Source organism: Tauraco erythrolophus, chromosome Z, assembly GCF_009769465.1.
Source record: "Tauraco erythrolophus isolate bTauEry1 chromosome Z, bTauEry1.pri, whole genome shotgun sequence".
NCBI lineage: Eukaryota > Metazoa > Chordata > Aves > Musophagiformes > Musophagidae > Tauraco > Tauraco erythrolophus.
This window is the reverse complement of record NC_141496.1, coordinates 15,600,089-15,612,840: the sequence shown is the minus strand read 5'-3', so window position 1 is coordinate 15,612,840 and position 12,752 is coordinate 15,600,089. Positions and strand designations below refer to the sequence as shown.

Below are 12,752 nucleotides of genomic sequence, written 5' to 3'. Positions count from 1 at the left end.
AAGTATAAAATTACCAAAATTTATTTTATCAGCTTCAATATTCAGCATTTGATACATCTGAATCATATACTGTTATCAAATATTTGACTTACACTCATATTCCTGTCCCAGATCTGGATGGAGCCATCTTGACAGCCGGCTGCAATAAGTTTACCATCTCTGCTGTATGTGCAAGTTGTAGGAATCACTCGTTTACCTTGAACTGATCGTGGTTTAAATACGCTTTTGTGCTTTTTTTCATTGTTAACATCCCATGTCCTCACAGTTCTGGAAAAAGGTTTAAATAAAGAGTTGTTTCAGATAAAGTTATAATAGATGAAATATTTTTTTAATTATATAATCAAACACCTTTTCAGCATAAATGGCATATAATACTGTTCAAATAACTTTGTAATGGCAAAACAGCATTTAATATACAGTATGTCATGCATGAAACTAATGCAACAGCTTTCCAAGAAAGAAACATCATATTCATTAAGATATATATGAAGGTTAAAAATAAATACAAAAAAAATCAGTTATTCCCAAACTCTCATGTAAATACATAAAATTATTTACAACTGGACAAATGACCAAATGTTAATATGCAGGTACTACACAGTTTCCACTGTCACTGGAAACCAGGAAGATGAAAGTATTGGTCCTTTACAAGAATGAAGAATTCAAATTCCTTAACTAAACAGATTGCCTTTATTATTCTGACATGACAATAACCGACAAACCTGCTTTTAACTGGAAGTATTGCAGAATGGCTGGTTATTCTTCAGACTTTTCTTTATTTTAAAAGGCATTTTGAACAATTAATTGCAATGTTATCATAGTTCTCTTCCACTACCTGAAGGTCTTCTGAATTCTGTGTAAAAGTGCCCCTCAAATACTTTAGTAGGACTCATTTATGTAATGTTGTTTTTTCAAGTTGAGTTTTTCTCACATTATTAGCAAAACAAATACATCCTTTTTCTTTTTGATGGAAAAAGATTATCTGCCTGGATCTTTAATGTTACTTAGATACACAAAAACATCCAAATGAGAGAGAACTAAAACACTGAGATACAGGTGGACTCTTTAAACTGTCGTAGACACAAATGTTTTCTGTCTATTTAACATGTTGAGTTCTTTCCAGATAAAAATTCAAAACTCTTCCGGCATTTAATGTGGAGAAGAGTTTTAGGATTTGGCAAAGGAAGGAAGATCATTAATTTAGAAAGAAAAAAATCACCAAGTTCTCAAGACAACCTCATTTGTTTAGACTATACAAACATTGCCTATGATCCAACAGCACGTAATTCATTGGTCTCTAGCAAAGCAAACACCGCTTTAGCTGCCATTTCTCTAGAACAGGAAAAGACACTGCAGTATAACATTAAGAACTTCCATCACAACTACAAGGCTAGATAGACTACATGCATGTAATTCTAAAATAAAACAGATAAAAAAATGAGTTGGATATAGCTCATAGAAGTTATATTTAATAGCACACTTAATGACAGCAATGAGAAATCAGTAACAGGAGTATAATTAATCTCCAGTTGTCCATAATAAAGTCAAGATTAGTCTCATTTTCAAAAGTCTTCAAATCTCATATCTCTAAGGCATCACTTCATTGCTCTATTTGGAACTCTAGCATAAGACATTAAAGTGTTCTCATGGTTGGTTTGGTGTTTTTTTTGTTGTTTTTTGTTGTTGTTGTTGTTATTGTTTGTTTGAGTTTTGTGGGTTTGTTTGTTTATTTTTTCTAATTTCAAATGAAACACTAGATTACGGTGCATTTTCTAAGGTCACATAAATAAATCCATGCTGCTATATAGAACAGGTTGCCCAGCAAGGTTATGGAGTTGCCTTTCTTGGAGTTATTAAAAACCTTTCTGGACATTGCCATATGCTAGGTGTTTAGATGATCCTTCTTGGAACAGGACAGTTGGATTAGAGGATCTTCAGAGGTCACTTCCATCCTCAATCATTATGTGATTCTGAGATTTCCCTTCTCATCTCTGTGTGTTGTCAAATAGCCATCTCAGTCTCCTATCTTTCAACAGGCACTTTATCTCATTCTGATACTTACTCAGGACTGGAGTCTTTTTTCAGTCCCTTTCTCTCATAACAGTTAATCTTTCCAGAATCTCATCTGAATATCCTGTACCCTCCAGCTTCTCTTCCTCCTCTTGTGATGACCGTCTTCTCTTCCTATCACTACGTCCTCTCTTATAGTGCAAGTTTTCCAGGACTGCCTTGGCCTACCCACTTCTCCGACGGTGTAATCAGAAACATGGTTATGTTCAGAGAAGATCAATGCCTCCCTACCTCTATTTGCCTTTTATCTAAGATGCCTCACAAGCACCTCAGCTGCAATGCCAAAAACAATCTCTGAGAATCCTTCACCATTCGAATTCTTCATTTCTGCTGGCACAGACAGACTTTTTTAAAGTCTTCAATCTCCTCTTTTAGGGCTCAATGTCCTGTCAAAACCTCTATCACTTCACAACACTATAGAGCGTATTCAAACCTTCTTACTCATTTTACCTTTCAACTGTAAAGAAAGAAGTAACACTTGTATAGTTCTATCTCTTATAACACAAATGAAAAAAAATGTGAGCCCTAAATCAACTGTAATATCAGCAGGTCAGATGAAAAGTCCAAGTTCTCTGAGCTGCTGCTTCTGCTGCAGACAGTTGGCCACACTCCCTCACATATGAGTTACATGCTCTGTTAAAAATGCCCACACAGTCGACAGTACCTGTTTCACATCCCCTCATTGCTTTCTTAATGTTCCCACACCAAATGTGTGTTTACTATTGCCTTGCTGCTATTGGATCTACCTATAAAACTTTTCTACAAAAATAAATAAGTATTTTATAAAATATGATCTATATATTGCCTACAAACTGATCAATCATTCCCAGAGAGCCCTTAACTCTTGAGCTAAGACTGAGCTCTTTAATCTCTTCTTTCATGTCACATCTTTTAAGTACTTTTATTCTTTATGGAAACATTTCTAATTTTTATTAAAAACTGGACATCATATTTCAAACACATCTCATAACACCATGGACAAAATTTCAATTTACCACACAACTCAACTGGCCCACAGTTTCTGACTGAATCACCATCAAACAAAACATTAGGAGTTATTTATAAACTATATATGTTTTATATTTTCCTTCAGACTCATGATGGACTAGAAAGACAGGGATCGCTGAAGTACCTCAGAGATATACTTTCACTACCCCATTCTAAGGGCCTTTCTTACGCAGTCTGACATAGACTAATTTGTTCTGACATTCCCCTTTTACCCTTCATGCTCTGTGAATAACTTCCCGAGCACTTTGTCTCTTCTTTCAGCAGGTACTTTGATGCTTTCCCTCCATCTACTGTTTAAGTTTGAAAACCTTTTTGCAATCCCTTTCCCTCACAACATCTAATACTTCTTAATATTGAACTCCTCCCACTCTATTCAGAAGGAAAGGGGATAAACAAGAAAGGAAGCACAGAAACCCAAACAGTTTATTCAGGGAATGGGTCTTTAAACTGGCAATATGGCAAACAAATGCTAACTAAGGCTGCTTTGGTATTTTCTCTCCCCTTCTGCTACCGACTCATTGTCACCGTACCATAGCACGGTCAACTCAGAGCGCATAAATTGGAATTAGACTGCTATTTTTTTACACAATATTTTGTACCTTAATGATTCTTCCTCTTCCTCAGACATAATGAAAAAATAATTGAGATTGCATTTTAGAAGTCCTATTTTCACTTCCTGACCTACTCTGGATCCAATCTAATGTTGTTTGCGTTGAAATTAATAAAAAATTTTACCCCTGGATCAATCAGATCGGTTTCAGGAGACTCATTTTGGTCAAAAAAGCCTCTTATTAAGAGTATCTCCCTAGGCCTAAATAAGCATGGGACGAACTAACAACATTGTTTTATACTCTATGTTGCAGCATTTAACAGAAGTATAATACTAATATTTATCTGTTGATAGGTATAACTAAGGTATTTTTGAACTCCACTGAAAACAAAAGGAAAACATTTCCTGAACAAGGCTTTTTTTTCCACTTGAAAACAAAATATGTTTAATGAAAGTTTGTTCTTCAGTAAAAGCAACACACAGAGATTTTTTTAAAAACCTCTCTCTCCAACACATAACATCGTTCTTTCCTCACATCAGATTTTAATATACTGAATGATACGCATAGCCACATAAATATTTTTGTTTCTCTTTCATAAATTTCTTTTCAAATAAAACTTCCATGAAACAGGCCCTACATACACAACTTTAAATTTAACTTTTTAAATGGTGGATTCCACATCTGCAAAACAGATTTTGTAAAGTTCTTGTATTTGCCAAAAGCAATTCAAAGTAACTTAGAAAAGGATGGGAATGTTCTTTTGGAAAGGTAACATGGATATTTTCCTGACCACTGAGAAGTTAAATGACCCATAATAAACAACTAATTTAATTACTGGGATTTGCATTTGGTTTTGTGGTTTGTTTTTTTTCCCCCTCCCACAAAGGGTTATTCTCTTTTTTTCCCCTTTTTTCTAATGTTCTTACGATGTTACTACCAGGTCAAAATTTCTGATAAAATTAATTATTGACAATGCTGTCAAAATTAATGCTGTCAAAATTGATGCTGACAAATCATTAAAGGTATTTATGTAGCTGCATTTCCCAGCTGGCAAGCATGGAAAAATTCCCTAAGTTCTGATTCAACAAGCCACTGCCCATTCTAATACTATTCTAATACGATCTGCTGAAATTCAAAAAGTGAACCAATTCAAACACTAAAAGCCTGACCTGTCAAATTCCACTAAGCTTCTTTGCCTGTCCCGTCTCCTCCGGAGACTCACACTTCTCTACTGGACCGTAAAACTCTCTTGCGCAATACTGAATGTTTTCACATTTAATGAAAGTCTTGTATTAAGCCTACTCTTAATATATTATTAAGTCTATGTTTATCACACTTAAAATAGAAAAAAAAGCAACAGAATACATTATTGCTAAAAGTACAGATCGGGCTTAATGTTGCATATCTAGTAACTATATTATAATGCTTATCTTTGTAATATATTATAATGTCTACCTTTGTAGGCAATATAAGGTTGCCCAAAAGGGCTACCTTGGAAAGCTATAACATATTTTAAAATCATCACACAAATTCTGCTGCAACGGAATTTATCAGCAGAGGACAGATTCCAGGTCACTTTATCAGTGACAGAAAACACATTTTCAAAAGTGTTAAACTAAATAATTTTATAAAAAAAGTAACTGATCTTGAAGCAAGGTTTTTTTTGTTGTGTTTTTTTTTTTTTTAATCTTTTATATGACATAAAACAACCTTACCTACACAGGAATGAAATTCAGATGCTTATATAACAGAGTGAAAAATTACCTAAAGCAGAATATGTAGAGCAAATAGATCAGTAAGAAATAGCTGAAAAGTTCTGTTAAGATGCACTTCATGCATATGGCGGTACAAGACTATGTCAGCAAGAAAACTTTCATTATTGTATTCTCTCTGCCCTCTTTCAGCAGAAATAAGTCAAAGTCTTCTTCTGTTAAGCACATTGGACCCAATGAAAGCTGAATCACCTGCCAGATAGTGAAAAAATTTGTACACGCAAACAGATGGAGAAATCCACAGAAACTTTCCATACTTGTTTGGCAGAAAAACTTCTAAATAAGCTACCTACTCCCAGCATCTGAAGAGCGTTAAAATAATTTAAACCAGAACACAAGGAAATTCACATCCAACATAAGTAAAATCATAACTATAGAAGGAATTGCCAAAAAAATTGACACAACTTAATTTATAACAATTCTTCGGCTTCTCTGTTACTTAAATAATCCCTACATGTAAAAAATAAGTAGAAACTTTAACAGATAAAACATTTTACCAGAGCAAGAAACAAAGAAAAACATCAATGTGATAAGCACCAAATGGGTTGAAGCAATATTGATACCACTTTTTCCATATTTCCAGATAAAACTGGCAGCTCTTTTTTGATAGGAGAAATTACTACCATTTGGGTAACTAGATCTGAATTATTATTTCTATTTTTTGGGGAAAAAAATAGATTAAAATCTAATAACGACAAGTGGGAACTAATCCCATTATCCAGTACAAATAATTAAAAAGCAACCAACACAAAATTGAAATTATGCATAAGCATGTCTGAGTGACCATGGAGAGTAGATATTCTGAACTATCAAGCAAAAATCTTGCTGCTGGCCAATATACGCAAGATTTAAGGAAAACTAAATCAGAAAAGGAAACGGAGAAGAACTGATTATAAATAAGCATTAAACCGGGCTAAGGAATCAGAACTCCTAACGGAGGTCAGGGAGAAGAGTAGAGATGGAAAGAGACAGACAAGGTAAGGAGAATAAAAGCAAGGAACACAATATAACAGTTATAATATCATGCTAGAGTTGGCATAACTGCTTTCAAGTCAGCTGTGTGGCATGTTCACAAGAAGAAAACAGCAGCAGCAAATTCTAGCAAGTTATGACATATGATCACTTCTGGCTGAGGAACTGGCCAAGAGATGCATTCAGATACAAAGAATTATCCTCCTATATGTATATATAACTCCTTTTTAGGTTATAATGAACACACAGTTGTAAAGACACAGTAGAATTCTTAACAACAGAACCTCCTACTTATGGCACAAGAAGTCTGTTTTTATTGAAATGCAAAGCTCACAGCTTTGTGAGTAATTTTTGTGTTTTCCTAGATCAAACTACTGGTCAGACTAACAATACAAAAAGGCATTCTTCAAAAGAGTAAAAATTTAAAATCAGCAAAAAACTTCCTAGAAATAAGCTAGTAATTAACACACTAGAAATCTTACCCATTTAGTATGGACACATATCATCCAAGCAGAACTCAGATTTAGATATGACATGCTTAAGTGATTCAGCCATCCAGTCCCTTCCTCAAGGTTATGACCAGGAGAAAAGAATCTCTTCAGTCTGTACAGTTAATTAGGCCCTTGACCATGCAGTGATGAACACAGGGAAATCATCTATGCAACTCTTCCTTGCTTCCAGTTTTTGCATTCCAGGAAGAGTACCCATGCAGAATATAAGCAGAGCTGGAGAAACAACTAATGTACAAAGCAAGCCAATGTGAAAAGACTATGTTTTCTCAATAATTTTTTGAATTAGTAGATCCTGTACATAAAGTTATATTGTATTTGTATGTGAATTACACATCTATTTCAGTTATTCTAAGAGTCTGCCCAAAGTGATAGAAAAAATACTCTGTGGAATTTTGCACAAAATTTCTTTAAGTACATTGTTTTTTCTTTCAAAACCTGAAAATTCCCCCAAAGTCTTTGCAGATCAGCTCATCAAAATGACCAACTCCAAAATTCCATCATTTTCAAAGATTATAGCAGTCATATTTCACACATCACATTGGCAGAGCAAAGGAATGACAAAACATAGCACAGAAAAAAAAATAATCCTACTTTATAAATGTTGACATTTATCAACTATCAACAGCAGCTGTTAACTCAAAGCACAAGAAAGAGCATCCAGTCACACAAATGGGAGGATTTCAGAATGGACCATAAAAGAAACTCCAAGATTCTGCTTCTGACTTTTTTCCCCTCGTGAATTCCCACTGCACTATACTGCGTAATGCAAAATTCAGATAAATATCGTGCTATCTCCAGTCTTTAACTTCAAAGATTCTGAATGCTTTAATTCAAACCAGTAAATTTCACCTGGGAACCAGAAGTTTTATAAGACATTTTTTCCTTTCTGAAAAGGTTTTTGTTTATATCTTCTTCATAAATTTTCAAGAGACCCTCAAACTTGAAACTACCCTTCTCAATATATCTGAAGAATACATTTGTTTTCTTATATCTGATTTGTTTTGCTAAATATATAGATCTTGAAAGAGTTATATGTGAATTGAGAGTTCTTACATAATTAAAATCAGCTAGAAAACACATTACAAATAACACATCATTGTTACTAACAGATGAGGATACCAGCAATCTGCTTGGAATGTAATCACTATCCTGGAAGACAGTGTACTGAGTACTATCTTAAATACATTCAAATTCTGTAGAATATAAATTGGAAGGTAAATCACTGAGGCATTTAAAAAAAATAAAATAAAATTTAAAAAAATAAAATGCCACAAAAAAAAGCCCAAACCCAAAACAATATTAAAATATAAATCATACAGAGAAAGGTAAAGATCAAGAGGAAAGTAAATGACAGAAAATTTTGGTTAAAAACAAAAGAATAACATTACTACATATCTTTTCCATTAACAGTTATTGGAAAGATAAGCTAGTTCCAATGTAGTTACTAATGTGCAGCAGAATTTTCCTCACCATCAAAACAAACAGTCTGCACATAAGTAAAACAAAAGGCTTGGTGGGAGAAAGTTTACAAGCTCAGAAGAAAAGATATGAAAAGAAATATTATGAGAACGAACACACAAGTAGGGAAAAAAACCCTAGGTAGTAGTCTGGAAGTGAAGAATGGATTAATGGTGGAAAACCAAAAAATGTTAACCGAGCTAACTGCTAGACAGAAAGCAGTAGCAGAGGGTATGCAGGCATGCAATTATTATGCCAGTAAGAGTCCATACTTCTAAGGAAGGAGAATTAAGATTCCACATACATGGTATATTCAGTGCTGCTCAGAATATGGAAAAAAAAGAAGAAATCCAAAAAACAGCGATTATACTCTGAAGACAGGATAACTATCAGGGGGTGTCGGGGGTGGGTAGTGCAGGGAACAACGAACAAAAAAATGCCACTAAATCAAACAAACAGCTTCAAGACACAATGCACAAGAATAAATTACATAAAAGGAAAATGATGTTAAGTAAAGCCTTAGATATTACTGAGAGGAGAATGCACTGCACTGAGCACTACCTTAAATACATTCAAATTCTGTAGAACATAAATTGGAAGGTAAATCACTGAGGCATTAAAAAAAAAAAAAAAAAAAAAAAAACACACAAACATGCTCCAGAACGCTTTTTAGATTCCCAAAAGAGTGATACAGAAAAACGCCTCTTCAGACTAAGAAAATGGTCTTCAAATTAAAGACATATACTGTACTGAAAACAGCAGTTGCAGGGATCACAGGTTAATAAAAAATAATTCATGTATCTGTTTCCAACTGTGTGGTTGTGATGGTTTCCTCCTTGAAGAAATTTTTTTAAAGTTTAACTCAAGGTGGTTACAACAGATTCAGTCTATTTGACAAAACCCCTTCAGGAGGCCAATGCACAGGCAAAAACTGAACATGCTCACTGTGCTCGAATGCCTATAAGCCTTTCTCTCTTTGTGTTTTCTTAAATTTTGAAGTATTTCCTTTTGTATTTCCCTAAAACACTGAATATGCTTGATTGCATCAGTGATGAGCGTTTAGGCAACTAGACTGCAGTAAAAGAAAAAAAAAGCTTGTTAGTTTTGAATGACTTTCTCACTGGCACTGACCACTTTCTAGTCTTAAATGCTTCACATTTTACTTTCAGCACATTGAAAAACTCGTGCTACTTAAAAAACCAAAGCACTGGTATTTTCCTGTGACTATGTAGCACTTTGCACACAAGAAGTCCTTCATTTACTATTGCACCAACACCTAACTTCAATATTGTTATTTCTATACAGAACATCAGATGAATTACGGATAATATGTGATTGACTTCTGATAGCTGCGACATTAAAAGGAGGTACAATCTCCTCTCATTTTCCAAATGAGGCAAGAAGGTAACGAACCAAGATCTCATCTCCCACTTAGTAAAGATAAGAGTGGGATGTAATCAATCTCCCTATGGGGTACATCTGATTAAGATCAAAGGGGAAGACTTCCAGTAAAGAACATCTTGACAGTTCAAGTTACTGTCACCTGCATGAACTGAAATGACTCAAGAGCAGTCTTGCATGATACTGCACAAGCAGGAAGAGTAAATCACTAGGAAAACAGGATGCTTTCTAAAAAGCTGATTAGTCATGGCTATAAAATGGTGAAGGCTCATTTGGATCTAACACTGAGCAGAACTCTCCATTAAACCATTGAAAAATCAACTGAAATTAAATTAAAGCAGTTAAGCAATTAAAAGCTCTCTGAAGCAACACCTCAGCTGATCCTATATGCATGACAATTAGTTTTAACTGTTTTTAACATCTTAGATTTTACTCACAGCCACTCTTTTGCAGTTCCATTAGCAATGAACCCCAACCTAACAGATAAATGTAACAAAAAAAAAGGTAAATTCTAAGTCTTAAATGTATTTTGATTTTTAAAGTTACAGAATCTATTCTAAACAAAACAAAGTTTGACTCAGCTGTACAGATTAACTATGCACTTTGGACCATAGAAAATTTTAAAAGTGAGTTTTACTTTGTATTTATGTATGAAGTAACAAATTTTGTATGTTGTAGTACAATCTCTGTAAAATCTTACAAAAGGTTTATAAAGACCAGGCCAAGCTGCAGCACATAAAGTGTAAGTAAACACAAATTAATGTATTTATCATATTTTCTGGAATACACGCCAAAGTGTAAGACGCTTCCTTCCTCCTCCGAAATATTCAGAATGGAAGACAGCATCTTTTGTAGAGAAGAAATATGGTTCTTAGCCTCAGGTCTCCAAAGAGTCATAAGACAGACGTGTTTTTGTCTGGATAGCCATGCAGAGCATCATTTTTTCATTTACTCATCACCATGGTCTGCTCACCTCATAATATTGCTGCTACTGAAGAACCCCCATATTCCTTTCTGACTTTTGTATAAGGTTAAAAGTCTAAAGCAAAAAGCTAGTGGAAAAAGTAGTAGTAAATTTCATTATTTCTGAAGATGAAAACTAAGGGACTTACACTCCCTTATCAGTTATGTTCTCCACCTGGGGAGAATGGTTATTGTTTTACTGGAATTGAAAATGTATAGATTTAAAAATAGTAACAGCAGGACATAACCAACTAAGAAAAGATTTTTAACATAATCTTTTTTTCCTTTCAAACAAAAAGGACCACAGAAGTGACTTGTTTCATAGCCCAATGTAATAAAAAAAATCAAATATCTGTAGGGTTGAACACATTACTTTGTGGTGCTCTAGTCCTCTGTTTGCCTTGAGCCCTGAAATTTCAGTCTGTTCAGAAATTCACCTTTTAGTTCACTGCACTGCCTGCTGCTACCTGAGGAACCTCATCTAAATTGGCCTTGCACCAAGGAGGGGATTGAAACGGATGACCTCCAGATGTTCTCTTCAGATGAAATTATTCTGTGACTCCAGACAACTTGAAAGGGTGCTTTACAATGTATCTAGAGCATATGAATATTCTTGGCAGGGACCCACACTTCTTGTACCTAAAATTCTACAAACCAACATAAATCTGTTCAAAAGCTAGTACGACTAGAACTAAGTCCAAAATCACAAAAGACATAGAAATAGCATCAATATCACTGACTTTAAGAGCTACTGGGAGAAGAATATTGAGAAAACTGCAGAAGCTCCAGTTGGCAACTCATGTCCATTACTCCGACATGTTGTAAATGGCATTTCTTACTTCTCCACTCCCTTCTGCACTCATAAGTAGCTAACAAGCAGCTATCCTCACACCTATTTGGATACTCCAAAGCAATCAAGGTTAAATTTGCAGCTGAAAGCACTCCTACATAGGTCAGTCAAGTAGCAGGAAAATTCTCAACTTTTTTTTCCAGCTAGAACTCACAGATGCCTCCTCAATAATTCAGCCATTCCTTAAATAAGTGTAAATGCCCAGCTCTACCCTTCACTTTTACCTGGGGAATCAGTAAAATCTGTAATTTCTTTTTTCTTAGAATCACAGAATAGAATCACAGAGTAACTCAAGTTGGAAGGGACCCATCAGGATCGAGTCCAACTCCCTGCTCCTCAGAGGACCGCATAACACTAAACTAAGACTAAACGCATCATCCAGATGCTCCTTGAGCTCTGACAGGTTTGGTGCCGTGACCCAAGGAGCCTGTTCCAGGGACTGACCACCCTCTCAGTGAAGAACCTTTTCCTCGTGTCCAACCTGAACTTTCCCTGATGCAGCTTCATTCCATTTCCTCCTGTCCTGTCCCTGGTCACCAGAGAGAAGAGATTAGCACCTCCCCACCCCGTGAGGCAGCTGCAGACTGCCATGGGGGCACCCCTCAGCCTTCTCTTCTCCAAGCTGAACAAGCCAAGTGACCTCAGTCCTCCTGCTTGGTCACCCTCCTCTGGACACACTCGGATAGTTTGATGTCCTTCTTACATTGAGGTGCCCAAAACTGCACACAATACTCAAGATGGAGCCACAACAGTGCAGTGCAGAGTGGGACAATCACCTTGCTCGACCCACTGGCCATGCTGTGCCTGATGCGCCCCAGGATACAGCTGGCCCTTTTGGCTGCCAGGGCACACTGTTGACTCATAGTCAACTTGCCATCAACTCAGACCCCCAGATCTCTTACCACGGGGCTGCTCTCCAGCTTCTTATTGCCCAATTTGTACATATAGCCAAGATTATCCCATCCTAGATGCAGAATTCAGCACTTGGTCTAATGGAATTTCACACCATTGGTGAGTGGCCAGCTCTCCATTCTACCCAGACCTCTCTGTAAGGCCTCTCTACCCTTAAGAGAGTAGACAGTTCCTCCTAGCTCAGCATCATCGGCAAACTTACTTAATGTACGTTAGATTCCTGCACCCAGGTCATTTATAGAAACATGAGACAACACTGACTCTAAAATTGAGCCCTGAGGAA

The 12,752-nt window shown here is 35.8% G+C and overlaps 1 protein-coding gene across 2 annotated transcripts in view; it reads right to left on the bottom strand.

Annotated features, from left to right (window-relative positions):
- The window catches only part of WDR70 (WD repeat domain 70), a 143,099-nt gene that overhangs the window by 59,300 nt on the left and 71,047 nt on the right, over window positions 1-12,752 (bottom strand). For both annotated transcript variants that reach the window (XM_086629167.1, XM_086629166.1), the window contains exon 10: window positions 93-267. In XM_086629167.1, coding sequence (XP_086485293.1) covers window positions 93-267 — 175 coding nt within the window. The remainder of the gene's footprint in view (window positions 1-92; window positions 268-12,752) is intronic.